The 25,574-nt window shown below is 45.6% G+C and overlaps 2 protein-coding genes and 1 pseudogene across 5 annotated transcripts in view; all 3 read left to right on the plus strand.

Moving 5' to 3' along the window:
• SLC2A9 (solute carrier family 2 member 9) overlaps nucleotides 1-25,574 on the plus strand; it is a 263,570-nt gene that overhangs the window by 44,197 nt on the left and 193,799 nt on the right. The window lies entirely within an intron of this gene.
• Nucleotides 1,643-3,530, plus strand: LOC114197992 (RNA/RNP complex-1-interacting phosphatase pseudogene; annotated as a pseudogene).
• Nucleotides 14,165-15,527, plus strand: LOC114198250 (phosphatidylinositol 4,5-bisphosphate 5-phosphatase A-like). Its single transcript, XM_088020880.1, has 3 exons — nucleotides 14,165-14,277; nucleotides 14,421-14,852; nucleotides 14,931-15,527. The coding sequence occupies exons 2-3, from the start codon at nucleotides 14,427-14,429 to the stop codon at nucleotides 15,525-15,527; spliced, it is 1,023 nt and encodes a 340-aa protein (XP_087877006.1). The 5' UTR covers nucleotides 14,165-14,277; nucleotides 14,421-14,426.

The following is a 25,574-nucleotide window of genomic DNA, read 5'->3' on the forward strand; positions in this document are numbered from 1 at the left end:
AATCAATCGCTTCTTAGTTCCAGGAATTTTTTTGGTCAATTCTATCAAACTTTGCATAGATGACTATGTCTTCTATGAACAAAGACAGCTTTATTTCTTCTTTCTCAATATGTATATCTTTATCTTTTGTTTCCTCTTATTGTCTCATTGCATTAGCTAGGACTTCCAGGATAATGCTTATTTGAATTTAATTTGCTCTTCTTTTTCTAGTCTCCTAAGATGGAAACTTACTGATTTTAAGTCTTTCATCTTTTCTAATATATTCATTCAATGCTATACATTTCCTTCTAAGCACTACTTTTGCTGCATCCCACAAATCTTGATGACTAATATTTTCATTTTCTTTTAAATTGCTTTATTTTAAAATTTCTCTCGAGATTTCTTCTTTGATCCATGTGTTATTAAGAGGGGTGTTGTTTTAATCTTCAAGTATTTTGGGATTTTCCAGCTATATTCTGTTACTGATTTCTAGTTTAATGCCATTATGGTATGAGACCACGCAGTGTATGATTTATATTCTCTTAAATTTGATAAAGTTTGTTTTATGGCCCAGAATATGGTCTATCTTACTGAATGTCCATGTGAGCCTGAGAAGAATGTATATCCTACTGCTGTTGGATGAGGTAGACTATAGATGTCCATTGTATCCAGTTGGATGATGGTTGCATTGTTGAGTTCAGTTATGTCCTCACTGATTTTCCGCCTGCCGGATCTGTCCATTTCTGGCAGAGGGGTGTTTCAGTTTCTGACTATAAATAATAGTGATTCATCTATTTTTCCTTACAATTTTATTAGCTTTTGCTTTATGTATTTTCATGCTCTGTTGTTAGGCACATACACATTTTTTTAAAAGATTTTACGTATTCATTTGAGACACAGAGATAGAGAGAGCGAGCACAAGCATAGGGAGAGGGAAAAGCAGGCTCCCCGCTGAGCCAGGAACCCGATGTGGGGCTCAATCGCAGGACCCTGGGATCATGACCTGAACTGAAGGCAGATGTTTAACCATCTGAGCCACCCAGGCACCCCTAGGCACATACACATTAAGTCTTGTTATATGTTCTTGGAGTATTGGTCCCTTTATCAGTATGCAATGCCCCTCTTTTTCCCTGTTAACTCTCCTTGTCAAAGTATCTCCTGTCTGAAATTAATATAGTTATTACTGCTTTCCTTTGATTCATGTCAGCATGGTATATCTTTCTCCTTCCCTGTACTTTTAATCTGTATGTGTCTTTATATTTTAAGTGGGTTTCTTGTAGACAACATATAGATGGGCCTTATTTTTTGATCCACTCTGACAATCTGTCTTAATTGCCATATTTAGTCCATTGACACTTGATGTAATTATTGATATAGTTGGATTAGTATCTAACTCTCTGTTACTGTTTTCTATTTGTTGCCTTTTTTCTTTGTTCCCATTTTTGTCTTCCACACTTCTTCTGCCTTTTGTGGTTTTAACTGAGCATTTTACATGGTTCCATTTTCTCTTTTCCTTTCATATCCATTTACCTCTTTTTTTTTTAAACTTTCTTTAGTGGTTGCCAGAGAGTTTATGATATACATTTTCAACTAATCCAAGACTACTTACAAATAATACTACCTTACATCACAGGTAATGTTAGTACTTTATAATAACAAAATATTTCTAATTTCTCCACACCCCTGTGTCATTCATTTCACTTGCACATAAGCATATTATATAGATAACCAAATACATTGCTGCTGTTATTATTTTGAACAAACTGTTACCTGTTAGATTAATTAAGAATAAGAAAAAAGGAGCACCTGGGTAGCTCAGTTGGTTAAGTGTCTGACTCTTGGTTTTGGCTCAGGTTGTGATCTCTGGATTGTGAGATTGAGCGCTGCTTCAGGCTCTGTGCTCTGCATGGAAGTCTGCTTGAGATTCTCTCTCCCTCCCTTAGTGTCTGACGTTAATTTGAGGAAATTCTCAGAATTTCTCAGAAATTCTCATTGGCACCGAGGGCCCTGGGCTGACAGCTTTGTCGCTCTTGCTGTTGGGTGGGCGGCATCTTGGGGCCCAGATGAGCCAGTGGCATCATGCCCGCGGCGGCTGGGGCCAGGGACAGGTGTTCTCTGGATGTAGCTCAGCCAAGAAGAAGTGCGGAAACCACGTCCCGGAAAGGTGGAAAGACTACCTCCCAGTTGGACAACGGATGCCTGGGACTCGTTTCATTGCTTTCAAAGTTCCTTTGAAAAAGAGTTTTGAAAAGAACCTTGCTCCAGAAGAACGTTTTTCACCCTTGGATCTTTTTAACAAAATCCAAAAACAGAATGAAGAACTTGGACTAATTATTGATTTAACTTATACTTACTGTTATTATAAACCAGAGGACTTACCAGAAACTATTCCTTACTTAAAAATTTATACAATTGGGCATCAGGTGCCTGATGATGACACTATTTTTAAATTCAAATATGCTGTTAATGAGTTTTTAAAAGAAAATAAAGATAACGACAAACTCATTGGTGTTCATTGTACCCATGGTTTAAACAGGACTGCCTGTCTCATCTGCAGATATTTGATTGATGTTCAAGGCATGAGGCCAGATGATGCAATTGAATTATTCAATAGGTGCCGCGGACATTGCTTGGAAAGACAAAACTACATTGAAGACCTTCAGAAAGGTCCCATCAGAAAGAATTGGAATTCCAGTGTATCCAGATCAAGTGGTTTTGAAGATGCAACACATATGATGGAACGAGTCCATACCACTATTAAGTCTGTTAACCAAGGACATTGGTATAACCTACATCAGACCCAAGGTTACCTGGTACCTTCTCGGCATTTCCACACCCAGACCCAGGATTTGCAGCAGTCAGTAAGAAAATTTTCACAGAACCAGAACGTTTACCAGAGAGGCCATGTCCCTCCTCCTGGTCCCCCTGGAGAGGACTATTCACAAAGGAGGTACTTTTGAAATATAAAGCCAAACGCCAGTCAAGCAGCCCAGAATACAGTGTGGTATCCTGGCAGTTACTACGGACTACCGTATCCAACGTATTGTGGATGGACTGAATGACACAAACCTGTCCTGGAAATCTCTCTGCAGATAGAGCAGGACTGAAGACCAGCTGGAGTGACTTTTTATAAGATCAGGTCAAATGAGGCTTATAATTTGTTTTATTGCTCCCTCATGTGTTCAAACTTAAAGGAAAATTACATTGATACTTACCTCTTGGCTGATAAACTTGCAGTATTTGCAACAGTAAAGGAAATAATCTGTCATTCAGTCTTAAATTTTTTAAAGGGAAGATGGTATTTTAGAACTGAGAAAGTAATATAGAATTTCCCTTGTAAATTATTTTCTTAAAAATTCTGTCTTCTTTATCGATGTATTTCTTTCTGACTAGACTTGTGATAGGAAAGTATGTGCGGAAATTTCTGGTGTTTTTGTCGTGTTCTATTACTGACCCAATCATTAAGGCTATTGTTTTTTCCCCCAGCTGTTCAAGATTTCTATTGAAACCTACCTAAGAGACAAAAAAAAAAAGAGAGAGAGAGATTCTCTCTCCCTCTCCTTCTGCCCCTCCTCCCCAAGTAAATAAATAAATCTTAAAAAAAAAGAAAAAAGTTTTCATTTTACCTTTACTTATTCACTCTCCTATGCTCTTCTCTTTGTGGAAATCTGAGTTTCTGAGCAATATCAGGTTCCCTCTCTCTGAAAAACTTCTTTTGATGTTTTTTTGCAAGGCAGATCTACTGGCAACGAATTCCCTCGATGTTTGTCTGAAAAAGTCTCTACTTGTCATTTACTTTTGAAGGATAATTTTGCAGGGTACAGAATTCTAGGTTGGTGGGTTGTTTGTTTCTCTCAGCATTTTGAGTATTTTATTTCACTCTCTTCTTAGCATGGTTTCTGAGGAGAAGTTGGGTGTGATTTTTATCTTTTGTCTGAAGTATGCACTTTTTGACCTGGCTTCTTTCAAGAGGTGTTTTTTTTATTTTTAATCTTTAATTTTCTAAAGTTTGAATATGATATGCTTGAGTGTAACTTTTTTTTTTTTAAAGCATTTATACTGTTTGGTGTTTCCTGGATCTGCAGTTTAGTGTCTGACGTTAATTTGAGGAAATTCTCAGTCATTATTGCCTCAAATATTTCCTCTTTTCCCACCTCTCTCCCTTCTTCTGGGTGTTCCCACTGTGTGTATATTACACCTTTTGTAGTTTTCCCACAGTTCTTGCATTTCTGTTCTGTTTTTTTTTTTTTTCAGTCTTTTTTCTCTTTGTTTTTTTGGTCCATTCTTCATTTCTGTTACAGTGTTTTTGTTTGTTTTTAAAAAGATTTTATTTATGAGAGAGTGAGTGAGCAGGGGGAGGAACAGAGGGAGATGGACAAGCAGACTCCACAATGAGCATGGAGCCCGATGCAGGGCTTGATCTCATGACCCTGAGATGGTGACCTGAGCAGAAACCAAGAGTCGGATGCTTAACTGACTGAGCTACCCAGGTGCCCCTTCCGATAAAGTGTTTTTGATCTCTACCATTTCTTTTTGATTCTTTCATAGGATAGCCATCTCTGTGCTTACATTGTTCATCTGTTTTTGCATGCTGTCTAGTTTCTCCAATTAAGCCTTGAGCATATTAACCAATTAAAAAAATTCCTGGTCTGATAAGTCCAGCATTCCTGCTGTATCTGATTTTGGTTCTGATGCTTGTTTACTCTCTTCAAACTGATTTTTACCTTTTAGTATGTCTTGTAATTTTTTTGAAAGATGGAATGATGTACTGGGCAAAAGGAAATGCAGTAAACAGACCTCTAGTAATGTAAGGCATAAAGGGAGAAGAAGCATGCTACAGTCTTATGATAAGGTCTCAGTCTTTTGGTCAGCCGGTAACCCTGGACCATGAACTTTACCAGTGCCTCTCAGGTCCTGCTCACTCCCTCCTTAGACAGGATGGCTGGAGGGGGCTGGAGATGGGTATTTCCCTTCACCCAGGTAAGTTAGGCTCTGATAAAACTCCAGCAGGTAGATTAAGCTCAGGTAAAATTATTTCTCCTGGGGGCAGGCCTTGCAAAGAACAGCATGCTTTGATGTATTTCAGAATGGTTCTTTTCCTCTCCCCTGCTGGAAATGTGAGAGGATTTTTCTTGGATATTTACTGGGAGGATCTGGTAGAGCTCCTGGTGGTAAAACACACAAAATTGTGTTGTAGGGGCCGTGACGGGGCATCCCTGGAGTTTGTAACTCTGAGCCATGTTCACACTGAGCCTCCAGCAATTTGTCAATCACAGTTCAGGTTTTCCTACCCTAGTGCTGCCTCCTGCAGGGGTTTCTACTCTGGGTTTTTTGTTCTGGTAGGTTGTGATTCTCTGCATCTGCCTGTCTGTCTCTTCAATTTTCAGGCCAATGGTTTGCCCTATGACCTCATTTCTCTGATTGATCTAAGAGTTGTTGATTTTTCAATTCATTCAGCTTTTTATTTGTTAGGACAGAGTAGCAACTGCCAAGATTTTTACATGCTGGTCTAGAAACCAGAAGTCTCATTTAACAACTATTTACTGAGGGCCTACCAGGTGTTTAATTTTGGGAATCAGGGATGGCAACATGGCATCTGAGCTGAGTCATGAGAGGTGGGTAGGATTTCCATGGGCATCAGGGGGAGAGGCAGAGAGCTGAAGCATATCCAAAGGCCTGGCCATGATGACATGCTGACATGTTGGGAATAGTTAGTAGAGGTGTGATGTGCTGGTACCCAGGCGAAATAGGGGGATGGGATGGAATAAAAGGTAGAAAAGCAGAGTAGAGCCAGAAGCAAAGGGCCTCAAATCTTAAGCTGCAGATTGAGATTTAGTCTATGGGCGCTGGGGAGCCATGGCATGTTCGTGACGTAGGGGCGATATGACTTGTCTTTTAGGAAAATAACTTTATTTCCGTGGGAAGAACGGAAGGGTCCAGAGCTTGGAGGTATTGAATGGGAGAGACGATAAACTGAATGAAGAGGGTTTGATAAGCCACACTTCTAATTCAGGAGAGGAGGAGATTTCTGAAGATCTACACATGATCAGGGTGGATTTTCAATTTCATAATATTAAAAATAAATTTTATGACAACATCAGTAACAACACACACACAAAAATCACATGTTAGGTGCCAGCCCTTCCTTCAGGCACTTTCCATGCATTCGCACTGTGCATCCTCATGACGACCCTATGAGGTGTGTTTCATCATTATCCCCATTTTAGAGATGAGAAAACTGATGCATACTGGTAACTAGCTTGGCTTGCCCATGGGCACACAATAATTGGGTGCCAGGTATGACCCTGGCCAGTCTGGCTTCAGGGCTTATCCTCTCGGGCATTGCCGGTGTCCAGTTTTAGGTAAACACTTTGGGTTTCCTGGTCATTGGACATGTTTTTAATCAGGTCTTTTTCTGTACCAGCCAGATTCACACCATGAGATGTCTTGTTTGGAATGTTGTGGCTCTACTTTTGTGGCTAGCATGCTCAGCAAGCTATTCAGTCATTGTGACAGTGTGAGGCATTTTCAGCCTGGTGTCCTCAGGCTTTGGGGACATTTTAGAGGGGCCAAGAGAGCCCTAAATGCAGTGCAGTGCCCAGCCTGCCTAGATACAGGGGGCTGGGAAGGGTCACCCCTAACTGCCTCCCAAGCTCTACTCTCCACCATTGAGGGGCAACACAGAGTTGATCACCAGCCTGTCATCTCTGCAATAAAATGCTGTATGTTGGGCACATAGAAATTCTCATAGACATACTAATGTATTAGTCTGCTCAGGCTGCTGTAACAAAATATCACAGACTGGGAAGCTCAAACAACTGACTTCTATTTCTCATGGTTAGGGAGGTTGGAATCTTAGATAAGGGTGCTGGCATGGTCGATTCCTGGTGGGAGCCCTCCTCCTCGCTCACAGATGGCTGCCTTCTCACCATGTCCCCCCGTGGAAGAGACAATAAGCAAGCAAGCTCTCTGATGTTTCTTTTAATAAGGTCACCAACCCCACCACGAGGGCCCCCTCCTTAGGACTTCATCCAACCCTAACCACCTCCCCAAAGCTCCAGCTCCAGATACATTCACACTGAGGGGTAGAGCTTCAATATATGAATTTGGGGAGATCACCATTCAGTCCATAGCACTTAATTGTTGATGTGTCATACCCACGTCATGGATGAGGAACCAGAGGCTTAGAGTTTAAGCAACTTGATCAAGGTCACACAGCTAGAGGTGGCAGAGCTGTGGTCACACTCAAATCTATCTGAATCCTAGGCCTGTGCCATTTTGACCCCTTCACTGTCCACCATTGCCAGTCCCCAGAAGTGCAGCAATGGGGGAGCCTCGGGATGGTAAACTAAGGCAAAAGATGACTATGGGGAAGGCCACAATGAGCCCAGTGGGCTGTTTACCTGTGACACCTGCCACCTGAATGGCTGTGTGGGCTTTACTTATGGCAACTCTGGAGTTTTGGGGACCAGTTCTGATGGTATTGGGATGGTATCACCACTAGGGACCTATAAATACCTGAATCCTGCCCTTGACCCCTACCTCCTAGGGGCTGTCCTCGAACAGGGCGCTACAGCTGACCAGCGTGAACCAGAAGAGAAGTGAAGGACTACTTTCGTACTGGCCAGGCCAGTCCCCAAGCTCTCCCCTCCCCATTCCCATGTGGCCTTGGGGTCAGGAATCCCCTTTTGTGCTCTGTCTGAAGGTGTGCCACAGGTCCTACCTCACGTTTCATGTCTCAGTCATGTTGCTACTCAAACGCAGAGAGGGTAGGTAGGCAGTAAATCCCCCCGCACCCATGCTGAGTGTTCGCCTTGCTTGTATTATGTCGTTAGGGCTTGGGGGTGGCAAGACAAAAGGACACATGTCCTTCTTCTCAAGACCAGCAGCAGTGACAAGATGTGCTGCACAGAGATATGAACCCAGGGCCAGAGAAGGACGTTATTCTATCTGGGGAGGGCAGGGGGCCCTGCCACACCTTGAGGGAGAGTGCAGGGCTTTCTGGGAATGGTGATGAGTTGGGGAGCTAGACAGCAGGCTCTCAGGGGTGGATGGGGAGGAGGCTGGGAAGGGGGCCAGGGCCAGCCCAAGTTGGGTTGCAGGGGCCAGAACAGGAATACAAGCTAGCACTTCCCAGCCTTTGGGCACCAGAGCAGGGCTGAGGGGGCTCAGCCTGGGAGGCCCTCCCAGGGTGGGAACCACTGCAAGCCCCTGCAAATGGCACTGCTGCAGGGGGGCAGTGACAAACCCCTAGTGAGTGGCTGTTGGAACAAAGGAGGCCTGGTGGAGGAGCTCAGCCCATGTCCAGGGATCGCTTCACACTCTCTGCCCTTTGCAGTGGGCCTGGGGAGGGGTAAGCGGGCAGGCCCAGGGCCTAAGAGCCCAGGATGACAGAGACCCCAGGGTGTGCGACTTAATGCAAGTGGGAAGGGCCCATGCCTAGGGATATTTTTTGTGTGGGAGCCAATCTTCATCAGGGCTCTGGCATTGTGGAAGAAGGAAGTGATCCCTGTTTGCACGAGATGCAGATATTGGGGGTGGGGGTGTCTGCCCACAGAGATGGCAGACAGAGGCTGCCATGGGGGGCTGCTGATGAAAATAAGTCACAGTGGGGACACAGGGACACTGACCCACATGAAGGGACACTGGCTTAGCAATGACACAGGGCCCCAGCTTTGCCTCCTCAGTGGTGGGATAATTGGGGTGCAGGTGGTGGTCAGGGGGAGCACAGAGGGCCTGCAGGCCATGGCTGGGTACCACCAGGTAAGGCAGAATTTCACGACTTGAATAATGCACATGGTAGCAGAAATTGGCTCTGGCCACTGCCCAGCCGCAGCTGCACAAATGCTCGGTGCTTCTCTCTCTCTCCAGATATTTGGGAGCTTTCTGGAATGCTGATAATGGAAATGATTCCCACCTCTGAGCACTGACTATGCCTGTCCATGTTAGAGACAGTTTGCAGAGCATCCGATTTCATTCTCGTTATAATCCTGCGAGGGCACCATAACTAACCCCCTTCCATAGATGAGGAACCTGAGGCCCGGGGAAGTTAATGTGTCCAAGTTCCTGGGGTAGGTTGGGAGGCCCTTTAACCCCCCCACTCCCCAAATTTCCATTGGTTTCCCCTCAAGACAGTCACTCTTGATGAATGTACATCCTGTCCATGCCCCATTTGGAAGAGAACACCCAGGGGCCTTATGCATCCATGAGGGTCCTTGGCCAGCTTTGGACAATATGAGCAGAAATGAATATAAGCCACGTGAGGCCTAGCCCTTGAAGACACTCCAGAAGGTTCCTCAGTTCTTTCTTCCCCCAGATGGCATAGGTACAAGATGGCAAAGGACCATCTGGCAGGCACCCTCACCCTCAACCAAATTGCCAACTGTCCTGTGTAAAAATTCTAGTGCCCCCTCAGCCCCATTCACACAGATGGGGATGTGAACTCAGGTCTGTCTACTTCTCAACTTTATCTTCTTTCTGCTCCATCAAGCTGATCTGCTGGAGCTTGTGTAGACATTTGGCTTAGCAGGCTACAAGGTCTTTGTCCCAACTACTCAGTTCTGTCTATGCAGTGAGAAAGCAGCAATGAGACAATAAATAAATGAATGGGTGTGGCTGTGTTCCAATAAACCTTTATTTACCGAAACAGGCAGCGGGCCAGATGTAGCCAACTGGGCCATTGTTTGCTAAACTCTGTGCTCAAGGTTCTAGGAAAGGAGTGAGGTTCCTATAGATGCTGGGGTCATTAGGACCTCGGAGAGCTGGCTGGCTCTATGAACAATTAACCCATGAGTGGTGAGTTTTCCCACAGATGCTATGTTTCTGAATATTTTTTTCTTGTGTCCATTTCTTGCTACGTGTCTAAGCCTTTGTCTTTTCTCTTTCCAATGACTAATTCTAACTGGCATAGTTGTATCTGCCCATATCGATCCATCCATCCAATCAATCTACTTTTCTTTTTTTCTATCTACTTATCTATCTCCTATTTTACCTGTAGTCCATCAGTCTATTTATCTGTCTATCTATCTATCTATTATCTATTATCTATCTACCTATCTAAACCATTCCATGCCTTTGTAAAAGAATGCACATAATCCAGGGCTAATTTACACACAAATCAAAAGTAACATGATGCCTGAAATTTTCAAGCAGTCATGCATGCAAACTAAAGATGCCAATCTGAAACCTGGTGAATGGCCTCAGATTTGTGCCATTTTAAGCCTTGACCTTTAGCAGGAGAATACTGCTTGCCTGAGGTCTGCTTCATTAGTACCACTACAGTAGTCAGGCTGCCAGAGTTGTGGTGGGAGATTTACCCTTGATGCCTGAGGGTGCCCAGTGCCTGGCTCCCACCTGAGAGGCCACTGAAGCCTAGATGGGGGTGTCGGAGGCAGGATGGGAGTTTCTGGGTTCCTGGGGTTGTTGTTGGGAGCCAAGGTGAGTGCCCGTATTTGGGAAGGCAGAATTGATATGTCTTGGGTGAGGTCATGTGTCAACCCAGAGCACGAGTCAAAATTCCTCTTGCTTATGGGTATTGTCTGGAGAACCTACAGGAAGATTCTGGAAGCAGTATTCTAAAGAACTACAAGGTGTGAGCCTGAGTGGACAATCCAGAGCCCAGGCTCTAGTCCCAAGAGTTCCCACAAAGATGAGGGTGGAACCAAAGGGGATGGAGCTCGGGTGTAGCCAAACCGGAGGGGCATCAGGTGCAACCAAACTGGAGGGCTCATCCTGCTGGCCCACAAGCACACGCAGGGGGCCTCAGAGAGTGGCCAACCTCGAGCAGGATGACCACTGCAGTGGACATTAAGAAGAGTCACCAAGAAGGACCAACGTTGAACTAAATGAGTGTGTTGGATAGAACCATGGGTGACAGTGGAAATGAGAAAGCACACAGAGACTGCTGGGGCTGGGAGAACAGACAGGAAGGTGGGCAGGAGGAACACTTAAGGGCTGATTCCGAGGATGGAAAATGAACACTGGGCACCCGTTTGCTCATTCCTGGCCTATAGTTCAGGCAAGTGCTTGGAGGATTAGCAAAAGCACAGCAGACAGGATTCTACAGGTCCAAGTGTCATTCCACGTGATCTTGGTCCTTGTCTTTCCCCAGTGCCCAGGGGAGCTCCTGGTGCAAAGGTCTGTGGATGATTTCAGATGCTGACTACCCAGAGGTAGGCCAAGTTCGAAGTTAAGAGCACAGTTCTCTAAAGGCCTCACGTCAGACACCAGCTATAAGCTCGGGGATCCCAGGGCCACTCCATACTTCTTGCAAACTGGAGAGTTCCCACTACTCTCTCAGTTTTGATAAGTTGCTGGAACGGTGCACAGCACTCAGAAAAGCTGTAACAACTACAGTTTTATTATGGTTTTATTATAGCAAAAAAGATACAAATCAGAATCTGCCAAAAGAAGAGACACATAGGGTGAGGTCTGGGGGTTTGAAACACTAAGCTTCTGGTCTTTTCTCTGCAGAGGTAGGATGCATGAGCCTCCCAGTGGATGGATGTATAACAGTATGCACAGAGTACTGTCCCCTACGGACGCTCACCCAAGCCTCTGTGTCCAGACTTATTACCGGGGTTTCCTTACATAGGCATGACTGATTGAGTCAATCCCCAGGCCCCCTTCCCTTCTTGGAGGTAGGGCTAATGTCACCTGGTGTGAAGCCCCAAGCCTCTGATGACCTGGTTGGTCTTTCCAGTGGGGTCAGCCCCTCACCTGAACTATCTTTTTTGCATAAATTTCCAGGTGGGGGCTGATCAGGTCCACCATGAATAACAAAGACACTCCTATCACTCAGGAAATCCCAAGGGTTTAGAGGCTATTTTCCAAGCACAGGGCCAAAGGCCAGCCGAATTCTTAATTATCCAACTGTATACATGTGATGTATATCGTACACATGTATATTCTCAACATGAAAATGCTCAAAGACGTTTGCCAAATGAACTAGTGAATGACAGCAGGCAGGAGTGAGAAAGGAAGAATGAAAACTGAGAACTTTGGGCTCCAACTTATTACCCCACTCCCATACCTTGTCCATTAGGACTTAATTGAAACAAAACCAGAATCCAACAAAAGTTAACAGTGAATGGTTTGGCTTTTATAACGAACTACTCACTGTTCCATTGGTGTCTGAGTGGGTGATGTTTGGTCTTCTCTTGGGACGGGAGACAGAGTTTGTCCCCCCTGGTGTCAGTACACTAGCCCCTCCCCCCCAGTCCGTGGGTCCACTTTCCATGGTGTCAGTTGCCCCCGATCAGCTGTGTCCTGGAAGCAGATGATCTTCCTCCTGATGTATCTTCGAAGGTCAGGGGGGGCTGACGCTACGTCACGGTGCCGCTGTCGCTCACCACACCTCATCTCCCCACCCAGGCATTTTATCATCTCACATTGTCACAAGAAAAAGAAATGCAAGAACAGTATCACAGTACTACTACATACAGCAAGGCATCATGAGCGTGAGGCTGCATTCACATAACTTTTATTACCGTGTATTGTTATAATTATTCTACTTCGTTATTGTTATTGTTAATCTCTTACCGTGCCTGATTTAGAAATTGAACCTCATCATCGGTATGGGTACATAGATGTAAGAAAAAACATAGTAGATCTAGGGTTCAGTACTATCTGTGATTGCGGGCATCCACTGGGTATCTTGGAATGCATGCCCAGTGGATAAGGGTGGGGGGCTCCTGTATTTAAGCCCAGGGCTTCAGCAGAACGCTTAATTTGACTCCCCATGAGTTCCCAGCAGAAATGGTGTATTTCATCCTTTCCCTCTCCCCTAAGGGCAGGTAAACAAGCGGGGACAAAGAATAAAATCATTCTCTCTACAAGAGCAGAGCTGCCCCAATTAGCTGCAAATGTTAGATGCTGGTCAAAGGAAGGATTCCGGTGAACCAGCGGACAGAGAATCCAGAAGCGAGTGCTGGTTCTTTCAAGTAATCCCACCGCATGTTGCTGTTTTCGTGACTGTTCTGGGAGCCCCAGCACCGTGAGGGAAGCAGAGACCCAGGGAAGGGCGCCTCCGTATGGCCCCAGGCCTGCTCTGGGGGAACCTGGCGGGGCGAGAGGAGTGTGGATGGCCTCAGAGACATCGGTGCTGGACGGGCTCACAGGGAGGTGCAGCAGGGCTCGGCATCTTGGCAGGAGACTGCTGAGGTTACAGGAGAAACCCGTGCGTCTTGTCATTACAGGAACACCTGGCCATTAATTTGATGAAGCAGGTATCTCTGGTTAATTTAAGCGTGGAACGAGACTGCCTTTGATTTTTAAATCTCAAGGTCTTTCGCTTTCGTTTTTTTAATTTTTTTCTTTCTTCTCTCTCTTTCTGTCTCCCCCCAACCCCAACCTTGTCTCAGTTGTGGTCTAAGCCACACAGGCTTCTATTAGCAAAAGCAAACAGCACAAATTTAATGATTTAATAATAAAACTATTGCTATGAAACACTTTCTGTATTTCTCATTTCTACAGCAACCCACATCGCAGACACTGAGGTAATAATCCCATTGCACAAATGAAGGGGCCTGAAGGAGGGAGACCGAGGAGCTGGCCCGAGGCTGCCCCCTCATGGGTGGTAGCCTGTGTCTGAAGAAGAGAGTCACAACCTCAGCCCCGCCCAGAGGCCATTTTTTTTTTAAATTTTTTATTGTTATGTTAATCACCATATATTACATCATTTGTTTTGGTGTAGTGTTCCATGATTCATTGTTTTTTCATAACACCCAGTGCTCCACTCAGAACGTGCCCTCTTTAATACCCATCACCAGGCTAACCCATCCCCCTACCCTCGTCCCCTCTAGAACCCTCAGTTTGTTTTTCAGAGTCCATCGTCTCTCCTGGTTCGTCTCCCCCTCTGACTTACTCCCCTTCATTCTTCCTCTCCTGCTATCTTCTTCTTTTTCTTTTTTCTTAAAATATGTTGCGTTATTTGTTTCAGAAGTACAGATCTGTGATTCAACAGTCTTACACAATTCACAGCACTCACCATAGCACATACCCTCCCCAGTGTCTATCACCCAGCCACCCCATCCCTCCCACCCCCGACCACTCCAGCAACCCTCAGTTTGTTCCTGAGATTAAGAATTCCTCCTATCAGAGTACCAGCCTGAGTGGGCCTTGTGGGTAGAGGCAGAGCCTATGGCGGGGGGGGGGGAGCTAAACTACATCTAGGAACACGAATGCTGCCTCGTGTTCTGGTTTGGGGACCTCAACTTCCGCATTGAGAGCTATGACCTGCACTTCGTCAAGTTTGCCATCGACAGCGACCAGCTCCACCAGCTCTGGGAGAAGGACCAGGTGCAGAATCCCAGCCCGCACCCTAAATGCCAAACACACAGAGCATGACCCAGCACACTTTTGTATACTACTAGGCTCTGGCTCTTGCCTTCACCTGTCCTGTGCAAGCTGTTGTCCAATTCTGCCCTTTTGGACCTTCACAGCTCAACATGGCCAAGAACACCTGGCCCATCCTGAAGGGCTTCCAGGAAGGGCCCCTCAACTTTGCACCCACCTTCAAATTTGATGTGGGTACTAACAAATATGATACCAGTGCCAAGAAGCGGAAGCCAGCCTGGACAGACCGTATCCTGTGGAAGGTCAAGGCTCCGGGTGTGGGTCCCAGCCCCTCAGGACGGGAAAGCCACCGCCTCCAGGTGACCCAACACAGCTACGGCAGCCACATGGAATACACAGTCAGTGACCACAAGCCAGTGGCTGCCCAGTTCGTCCTGCAGTTTGCCTACAGGGACGACGTGCCGCTAGTGCGGCTGGAGGTGGCAGATGAGTGGGTGCGACCAGAGCAGGCTGTGGTGAGGTACCGCATCGAAACCGTGTTCGCCCGCAGCTCCTGGGACTGGATCAGCTTGTACCGGGTGGGTTTCCGCCACTGCAAGGACTACGTGGCTTATGTCTGGGCCAAACACGAGGATGTGGATGGGAACATCTACCAGGTGACCTTCAGTGAGGAGTCGCTGCCCAAGGGCCATGGAGATTTCATCCTGGGCTATTACAGCCACACGCACAGCATCCTCATTGGTGTCACTGAGCCCTTCCAGATCTCGCTGCCCACCTCGGAGCCGGCCAGCAGCAGCACAGACAGCTCAAGCACCAGTTCAGAGGATGAGGATGACAGTACCCTGGAGCTGCTCGCACCCAAGTCCCGTAGCCCCAGCCCCGGCAAGTCCAAGAGACACCGTAGCCGCAGCCCAGGCCTGGCCCGCTTCCCTGGCTTTGTCCTGCGGCCTTCATCCCGTGAACGCCGTGGTCCCAGCCGCAGCCCCTCACCCCCGAGCCGCCGCCTGCCCCGGGGGGCCCCTGACAGGAGCAATGATGGTGGCAGCCAGGGCAGTAGTGAGGAGGGGCCCTCTGGGCTGCCCAGTCCCTGGGCCTCCCCACCATCTGTGCCTCGAAGCCTCGGCTTGCTGCCTGCCTTGTGCCTGGAGACCGTCGACCCCGGTGGGGGGGGTTCCTGGGGACCTAATCGGGAGGCCCCAGCCCCCAGTAGCCAAGGCCGGCAGGGGCTGGAGGAAGGGGGTCTGGGGCCCTGAGGGTGGGTGGGCGGATGGGCCCAGGTGGCTGCCACTGTGCCCCAATCTCCTGCAAACCCACCTGTGTTCCTCTTGCCGCTGCTCCGGCTTCATCCACACCTGCCACTCTGTCCTGGTCAGGGGTGGCCAAGTGGGGTCCCCCAAACTCAGTCCTGGCACCTCAACTGTGACAATCAGCAAAGCGCTATCAGCCCCCATGTGAGATGGGGTGGGGGGGGTTGCAATCCTGGAGGTCATCAATTAGAAATTAAATTCTCCAGCATTAAAAAAAAAAAAAAAAAAAAAGAATTCCTCATATCAGTGAGGTCATATGATACATGTCTTTCTCTGGTTGACTTATTTCACTCAGCATAACACCCTCCAGTTCCATCCACGTCGTTGCAAATGGCAAGATCTCATTCCTTTTGATGGCTGCATAATATTCCATTGTGTATATATACCACTTCTTCTTTATCCATTCATCTGTCGATGAACATCTTGGCTCTTTCCACAGTTTGGCTATTGTGGACATTGCTGCTATAAACATTGGGGTGCACGTACCCCTTCGGGTCCCTACATTTGTATCTTTGGGGTAAATACCCAGTAGTGCAATTGCTGGATCGAATGGTAGCTCTAATTTCAACTGTTTGAGGAACCTCCATACTGTTTTCCAGAGGGGTTGCACCAGCTTGCATTTCCACCAACAGCGTAGGAGGGTTCCCCTTTCTCCACATCCCTGCCAACATCTGTCGTTCCCTGACTTGTTAATTTTAGCCATTCTGACGGGTGTGAGGTGGTATCTCATTGAGGTTTTGATTTGGATTTCCCTGATGCCGAGCAATGTTGAGCACTTTTTCATGTGCCTGTTGGCCATTTGGGTGTCTTCTTTGGAAAAATGTCTGTTCATGTCTTCTGCCCATTTCTTGATTGGATTATTTGTTCTTTGGGTGTTGAGTTTGATAAGTTCTTTATAGATTTTGGATACTAGCCCTTTATCTGATAGGTCATTTGCAAATATTTTCTCCCATTCTGTCGGTTGTCTTTTGGTTTTGTGGACTGTTTCTTTTGCTGTGCAAAAGCTTTTTATCTTGATGAAATCCCAATAGTTCATTTTTGCCCTAGCTTCCCGTGCCTTTGGCGATGTTTCTAGGAAGAAGTTGCTGTGGCTGAGGTCGAAGAGGTTGCTACCTGTGTTCTCCTTTAGGATTTTGATGGACTCCTGTCTCACGTTTAGGTCTTTCAACCATTTGGAGTCTATTTTTGTGTGTGGTGTAAGGAAATGGTCCAGTTTCATTCTTCTGCATGTGGCTGTCCAATTTTCCCAACACCATTTGTTGAAGAGACTGTCTTTTTTCCATTGGACATTCTTTCCTGCTTTGTCAAAGATGAGTTGACCATAGAGTTGAGGGTCCATTTCTGGGCTCTCGATTCTGTTCCATTGATCTATGTGTCTGTTTTTGTGCCAGTACCATACTGTCTTGATGATGACAGCTTTGTAATAGAGCTGGAACTCCGGAATTGTGATGCCGCCAGCTTTGCTTTTCTTTTTCAATATTCCTCTGGCTATTCGGGGTCTCTTCTGGTTCCATACAAATTTTAGGATTATTTGTTCCATTTCTTTGAAAAAAGTGGATGGTATTTTGATGGGGATTGCATTGAATGTGTAGATTGCTCTAGGTAGCATTGACATCTTCACAATGTTGGTTCTCCCAATCCATGAGCATGGAACGTTTTTCCATTTCTTTGTGTCTTCTTCAATTTCTTTCCTGAGTATTTTATAGTTTTCTGAGTACAGATCCTTTGCCTCTTTGGTTAAATTTATTCCTAGGTATCTTATGGTTTTGGGTGCAATTGTGAATGGGATCGACTCCTTGATTTGTCTCTCTTCTGTCTTGTTGTTGGTGTATAGGAATGCCACTGATTTCTGTGCATTGATTTTATAGCCTGCTACTTGACTGAATTCCTGTATGAGTTCTAGCAGTTTTGGGGTGGAGTCTTTTGGGTTTTCCACATACAGTATCATATCATCTGCAAAGAGTGAGAGTTTGACTTCCTTTTTGCCGATTTGGATGCCTTTGATTTCTTTTTGTTGTCTGATTGCTGTGGCTAGGACTTCTAATACTATGTTGAATAGCAGTGGTGAGAGTGGACATCCCTGCCGCGTTCCTGACCTTAGGGGAAGAGCTCTCAGCTTTTCCCCATTGAGAATGATATTCGCTGTAGGTTTTTCGTAGATGGCTTTTATGATATTGAGGTATATACCCTCTATCCCTATACTCTGAAGAGTTTTGCTCAAGAAAGGATGCTGTACTTTGTCAAATGCTTTTTCTGCATCTATTGAGAGGATCATATGATTCTTGTTCTTTCTTTTGTTAATGTATTGTATCACGTTGATTGATTTGCGGATGTTGAATCAGCCTTGCAGCCCAGGGATAAATCCCACTTCGTTGTGGTGAATAATCCTTTGAATGTACTGTTGGATCCTATTGGCTAGTATTTTGGTGAGAATTTTTGCATCCATGTTCATCAAGGATATTGGTCTGTAATTCTCCTTTTGGATGGGATCTTTGTCTGGTTTTGGGATCAAGGTAATGGTGGCCTCATAAAATGAATTTGGAAGTTTTCCTTCCATTTCTATTTTTTGGAACAGTTTCAGGAGAATAGGTATTAATTCTTCTTTAAATGTCTGATAGAATTCCCCTGGGAAGCCATCTGGCCCTGGGCTTTTGTTTCTTGGGAGATTTTTGATGACTGCTTCAATTTCCTTAGTGGTTATAGGTCTGTTCAGGTTTTCTATTTCTTCCTGGTTCAGTTTTGGTAGTTGATACATCTCTAGGAATGCACCCATTTCTTCCAGGTTATCTAATTTGCTGGCATAGAGTTGCTCATAATACGTTCTTATAATTGTTTGTATTTCTTTGGTGTTGGTTGTGATCTCTCCTCTTTCATTCATGATTTTGTTGATTTGGGTCATTTCTCTTTTCTTTTTGATCAGTCTGGCCAGGGGTTTATCAATCTTGTTAATTCTTTCAAAGAACCAGCTCCTAGTTTCGTTGATCTCTTCTACTGTTCTTTTGGTTTCTATTTCATTGATTTCTGCTCTGATCTTTATTATTTCTCTTCTCCTGCTGGGTTTAGGCTTTATTTGCTGTTCTTTCTCCAGCTCCTTTAGGTGTAGGGTTAGGTTGTGTATTTGAGACCTTTCTTGTTTCTTGAGAAAGGCTTGTATTGCTATATACTTTCCTCTCAGGACTGCCTTTGCTGTATCCCAAAGATTTTGGACAGTTGTGTTTTCATTTTCATTGGTTTCCATGAATTTTTTTTAATTCTTCTTTAATTTCCTGGTTGACCCATTCATTTTTTAGTAGGATGCTCTTTAGCCTCCATGTATTGGAGTTCTTTCTGACTTTCCTCTTGTGATTGAGTTCTAGTTTCAAAGCATTGTGGTCTGAAAATATGCAGGGAATGATCCCAATCTTTTGGTACCGGTTGAGACCTGATTTGTGACCTAGGATGTGATCAATTCTGGAGAATGTTCCATGGGCACTAGAGAAGAATGTGTGTTCTGTTGCTTTGGGATGGAATGTTCTGAATATGTCTGTGAAGTCCATTTGGTCCAGTGTGTCATTTAAAGTCTTTATTTCCTTGTTGATCTTTTGCTTAGATGATCTGTCCATTTCAGTCAGGGGGGTGTTAAAATCCCCCACTATTATTGTATTGTTGTCAATGTGTTTCTTTGCTTTTGTTATTAATTGCCTTATATCATTGGCTGCTCCCATGTTCGGGGCATAGATATTTACAATTGTTAGATCTTCTTGTTGGATAGACCCTTTAAGTAGGATATAGTGTCCTTCCTCATCTCTTATTACAGTCTTTGTTTTAAAATCTAGTTTGTCTGATATAAGGATTGCCACCCCAGCTTTCTTTTGGTGTCCATTAGCATGGTAAATGGTTTTCCACCCCCTCACTTTCAGTCTGGCGGTGTCTTTGGGTCTAAAATGAGTCTCTTGCAGACAGCATATTGATGGGTCTTGTTTTTTAATCCAATCTGATAGCCTGTGTCTTTTGATTGGGGCATTTAGCCCATTTACATTCAGGGTAACTATTGAAAGGTATGACTTTAGTGCCATTGTATTGCCTGTAAGGTGACTGTTACTGTATGTTGTCTGTGTTCCTTTCTGATCTTTGCTGCTTTTAGGCTCTCTCTTTGCTTAGAGGACCCCTTTCAATATTTCTTGGAGGGCTGGTTTCGTGTTTGCAAATTCCTTTAGTTTTTGTTTGTTCTGGAAGCTTTTTATCTCTCCCTCTATTTTCAATAACAGCCTAGCTGGATATAGTATTCTTGGCTGCATATTTTTCTCGTTTAGTGCTCTGAAGATATCATGCCAGTCCTTTCTGGCCTGCCAGGTCTCTGTGGATAGGTCTGTTGCCAGTCTAATATTTTTACCATTGTAGGTTACATATCTCTTCTCCCGAGCTGCTTTCAGGATTTTCTCTTTGTCTCTGAGACTCGTAAGTTTTACTATTAGATGTCGGGGTGTTGACCTATTATTATTGATTTTGAGAGGGGTTCTCTGTGCCTCCTGGATTTTGATGCCTGTTTCCTTCCTCACATTAGGGAAGTTCTCTGCTATTATTTGCTCCAATATACCTTCTGCCCCTCTCTCTCTTTCTTCTTCTTCTGGGATCCCAATTATTCTAATGTTGTTTCATCTTATCGTATCACTTATCTCTCGAATTCTGCCCTTGTGATCCTGTAGTTGTTTCTCCCTCTTTTTCTCAGCCTCTTTATTTTCCATCATTTGGTCTTCTATATCACTGATTCTCTCTTCTGCCTCATTTATCCTAGCCGTTAGTGCCCCCATTTTTGATTGCACCTCATCAATAGCCTTTTTGATTTCGACTTGGTTAGATTTTAGTTCTTTTATTTCTCCAGAAAGGGTTTCTCTAATAACTTCCACGCTTTTTTCAAGCCCAGCTAGTATCTTTAAAGTCATGATTCTGAACTCTAGGTCCGACATCGTACTAATGTCCGTATTGAGTAGGTCCCTGGCTGACGGTACTACCTCTTGTTCTTTTTGCTGAGGTGATTTTTTTTGTCTTGTCATTTTGTCCAGAGGAGAATAGATGAATGAGAGAACAAAATGCTAACAGGTTTACAACGTCCCCAGCAAATATACTGTATACAAATCAGAAAAGACCTGAAACCAGGGGAAAAGAAAGGGAAAGAAAGAAAAAAGAAAGAGGAAAAAAAAGAAAAAGAAAAAAAAAGATAAAAACAAAAACAGAACAATACAAAAAAAAGCAGAATGTGATCACATATGATCAGGCTAGTGCATAGATCAGTGCCACACACTAGATTTTGGGCGTATTTTGGTCTGTTAGAAAAAAGTGCCTCCTAAAATTTTAAAGGAAGAAAGACATATATGTGCAAAATAAGGGTTGATACAATGAAGGGATAGAAGATGACTGTAAAGATGAAAATTATAAAAGATTTTATAAAAGGACTTGGTAAGATAAGAAGTTGTTTGAAAAAAGAAAGAAGATTTAAAAAAAGAAAAAGAAAAGAGGGAGAGAATGTGATCAGGCAGGAGACTAGAACAGAGCCATACACTAGTGATTTAGGTATATTTTTATCTGTTAGAAGAAACTGTATCTCAAAATTTTAAAGAGAGAACAACTTATATATATATGCCAAAAATAAGGGTAACTACTATGAAGGGATAAAATATGACTCTAAAAATGAAAAATAAAAAATGTTTTTTTTTCTTAAAAAAAGAGATTGATAAGATGTTGGTTGAAAAAGGGAAAAAGAAAAAAAAACAGTTAACAAAAATTAACTTTGATGAACTAATGAATCATGGTAAAAAAAAAGTCATGAATTCTATGTGCAGTATTCCCCTAGCGCTGGAGTTCTCCCGTTCTCCTTGATCGGTAAACTTGGTCTTGGCTTGCTGGCTGTTCATGCTGATCTTCTGGGGGAGGGGCCTGTTGCCGTGGTTTCCAAATGTCTTTGCCGGAGGCGGAATTGCCCCGCCCTTGTCGGTCCGGGCTAAGCAAGCTGCTCGGGTTTGCTCTCAGGAGCTTTTGTTCCCTGCAAGCTCTCGGTACAGCTTTGGAGGACCGGGGCAAAAATGGTGGCCTCCCAATCTCCACCCAGAGGAGCTGAGAACTCGGGGCCCCGCTCCTCAGTGCGCCCCCAGAGAAAAGCAGTCACTCCCGTGTCCCCGGTCTCCGGCCGCACTCCGTGCTCACCCGGCCTGTGACCGAGCGTTGCTATCTCTGGCACCCGACCCCGTGTGGTCTCCAAACCCAGCAGATCCCTGTGGTGCACTCCCGCGCTGCTCCTCCCCGGGAAGGAAGGGGAGTCTCCCCGGATTTGCCGCTTGTTGGGTCCCTGCTGGGGGAGCAGTGGCCCGACTGGGCCGCGGATCACAGTTTATGGCAACCCCGAGCTGAGAGCCCGCGCCTCGGCTCCGTCTCTGCAGCCGGCTTCCCCGCTCCGATCCCTGGGAGCTCTGGCGCACTCAGGAACCCCCGGTCTTTCTGTGACCCCGAGGGTCCTGAGACCACGCTGTCCCGCGAGGGTTCCACCCCCCGCTTAGCCACTGGAGCGACGTCCCTCCGCGGAGCCGACTTCTAAAAGGTCCGATTTTGTGCTCCGCGGCTCTAGCACTTGCCAGAAGCGGCCGACGGAGGCCCCTCCCCCGCCGTCTATCCTCCCGAATATCACCTCGGATTCACTTCTCCGCACGTCCTACCTTCCAGTAAGTGGTCGCTTCTCTGTTCAGAGAGTTGTTGCTACTCTCCTGTTCGATCTCCTGTTGAGTTCGTAGGTGTTCAGAATGGTTTGATCCCTATTCAGCTGAATTCCTGAGACCAGACGAAATCTAGGTCTCCTACTCCTCCGCAATCTTGCTCCGCCCCCCCCCCGAGGCCATTTTCAAGCCCTTTTCTAAATCTATTCTGTTTTCCAGAGCATCCAAATCTGCTGTTTTATATCTTTTTTTTTTGGCCTAATATTTATATTGTAAGCATTTTTCCATGTTCTTGAAAATCCCCCATCACCAGGATCTCGGATAGTGTATTCTGTGGCGTCATGTGGCTGTCCTATCTTCCAAATATGGGTCTCTTTGTTTGTTCCCAGTTTTCCTCCAGTGTAAGATGCTGCTGCATTGTTTATAGTGGGAGTTGTGAGTCATGGTTTGGTTTGGGTTGAATCAGGGCCGGCAGAGCTGCTGGCTGATAGGAGGAGGGACCTTTCCAGGCCTGGAGGTATTGGTGTCTGTGTGTTCTAGACTGTGGGTGCCACGGGGCCTGTTCCAGCCCCTCAGGACCCCAGCTGATTGGAGTTCAGAAGCCTGCAGCTTTGGCTCAGAGTTTTCCCCAGTTTGTAAAGCTTCTCTGGGGGAAATGCCTTTGTTGAACCTAGTAGAGAAGGGACCACGGCCCCATCGGGGCTTGTGGAAGCTCTGTGTTGAGGGCTGGGGGCAGTGCTTACTGCAGCCAGATGGAGTGAACAGAGAGGATGGGTTAGCCCAGCAAGGCATGCAGTCAGGACTGCTGGTGGGAACAAACCCAACTAGAAACTAGAAACATTGTTTCCCATCAGTCGGAGAGAGGCACTGAGATTTACTAAGTGCCTATCCCGGGCAGGACATCATGCTAGGGGCTACACGCCTTCATTTAATCCTTCCAGTGGCCCCATCTGCAGGCTGGGGGTTTTATTCCATTTCTATAAATAAATTATTCCAGAACCAGTGCTCAAAACCATCACCCTGAACTTGGATTGGATCAGATGCCCTATGAAAGCCGCTGATGCCTCAAGACTGATTTTTAGAAGCTATAAGCAATTTGAACAGTAATGAAAACTCTCATCATTTTTATTCTGGGCAACCAGAGGACCTACAGAAGGGAGTGGGAAGTGTTATTTCAGAAAAAATGACAGACATGTCCGTGTGAATACACTGTCCCCGCTGCAAACACAGCTATGCAATCTCTCAAAAAAACGTTCTAGGAAGAGAGAGGCCCAGGACTAATTTTCCTTGAAGTAGAAAGATATTTGGGAGGGTACACATTCTCATGCTCCTGCCGGGGGCCAGACAGAAAATGAAATTTTACTTTCTTCATTTCCTATATAATTAAACTCAAAGGATCCCCCCACCCCCACCCCCGCCACCACATTGCAAAAGTGGTTGGCAGGAGAACCCAGAAAGCTCTGGAAGTCTTACTTGCCTGACTATTGCTTGCAATTGATGCGTCCTCTTTCATCGGGTTTAGTTTTCTTTCTGGAAGCCAGCTGTGGGAGTAGAATATACTCCGGTGTCTCAGGTACAGAGGCCTTTTTCTCACCCAGTCAGTTCACTGAACTCCTCCAGGAGACTCACAGTGGCGAGAAAAACCCCACCACAAACGTGCAGAGTAATCATCAAGCCAAGTCCGAATGGGACCTGGATGTTGTCCTTAGGGCTGGGAGCTGTGTCAGGTCCCCAGGACCACCCCCGGGTTTGATAATTCACTAGGAGGACTCAGCCTGTCAGGACTCACTCCTCTCCACCCAGGGCTGGGATTTACTCCAGGGAAGGAATTCAAAGCCAAATCAGCAAAAGGAAAAAGGCACACGGGACAAAGTCCAGAGGAAGCCAAGAGCGAACTTCCAGAGTCCTCACCCAGTGAAGTCACTTCATTAATCCTCCAGCAACGAGTGTGTCAACACATGTGGAAGGTTGTCCACCGGGGAAGCTCATCAGACACTGAGTTCAGCGTTTTTATTAGAGGCTGGTCTCCAAGGCACCCTCTGCTGGGCCTGTGCACAGCCTCTGACTCCCAGAAACAAAGCAGTGTTTAGCATAAGCCAGACCCTGCATAGTCTGGGTTTGTGAGCCACTGTTAACAGTTCTGGGAATGGTGGGAGCCCTCCTGAAATCCAAGTTCCCGACACCAGCCCTAGGGCCAACCTTGCCCGCAGACCCTTCAAGGAGAGCAATCTCAGGCTGGATACGTTCACTTTTTCTGCACAGGAGACCTCACCTTCTGCTAGTCAGGTGACTTCAGGTGGCACTACTGGGCTTGCGGAATTTTGTCCTTGTGTCGTTCTTACTTCAAGGAGCCTAGTTTGGCGGTGGGCACTTTGGTAAGGACTTCCATACCGTTTTCCTGACTCTGCCAGTGTGTTCAGTGGTGTGGACTGCCCTCACAAATCCCCGAAAGATTTATGGGCATTGGCCTGCTCGATGAGGCAATGCAAAGTGTGCTATTTATGTGTACTTGTGTAGCCCTCCTGAGAATATTTTTAGATGAATTCATGACAGGCTCTGTGTGAATCCGTAAGGAATATTAATATTGTAAAGCAGGCTACGAGGTAATTTGCCTCGCATTGTCGGACAATTTCCTGCCGTCATTTGGAGGTGTTCTAAGCCGGTCTTCCTGGCTGGGAATTGTGTGCTTTCAATTTGTTGCCAGAAGCTTGGCCTCTGAGTTGTTGGCTGGGGAGCTGGTGGTTAATTATTCATGGGATTCATAGGCCGGACAACTAAACAAATCCAGGCCCTTTATTTTACAGATCAGAAATAATGGTCTCGACACCATCAGCAGCCACCCCAACTTCTGATTTGTATTGTGTGCTTCGTGTGGACCTAGCTCTGTGCTTTGTATTCATTCTTGAGTTAAATCCTCATGGGAACTATTTAAGGAGGAAAAGGATTTAACAGATCAGGAATCTGCGACACAGAGAGGTTAAGTCACTCACTCAAGATTGCCCAGCAGAGAGGTGACAGAGCTGGGTCAAGTGGATTCCAGGGCCCTTCACCACTTAGAAGGCTGCCCTCAGAGGCAGAGCCACTTGCTGGACATCACAGAGGACTCAGTGGTGCTCTTCGAGCAGTCTCCTTAGTTTTAACCATGTAACCTCTTATTTATTTCTTTGAGGCTTAGGCTCAAGTCAGTACTCGCCATAATATAAATACTCCTGGATGAGTTCACGAAAGAATTCTCTTCGACTCACTATCCCTTGCCAGATTCAGGTTCTTCCAGGCTGGGCCAGCCACCTCCAGTCTACACTTACTGAAA

This window comes from Eumetopias jubatus, unplaced genomic scaffold (genome assembly GCF_037043125.1).
Source record: "Eumetopias jubatus isolate StellerSeaLion01/CBP00866 unplaced genomic scaffold, mEumJub1_p1.0 scaffold_2, whole genome shotgun sequence".
In the NCBI taxonomy this organism is placed as follows: Eukaryota; Metazoa; Chordata; class Mammalia; order Carnivora; family Otariidae; genus Eumetopias; species Eumetopias jubatus.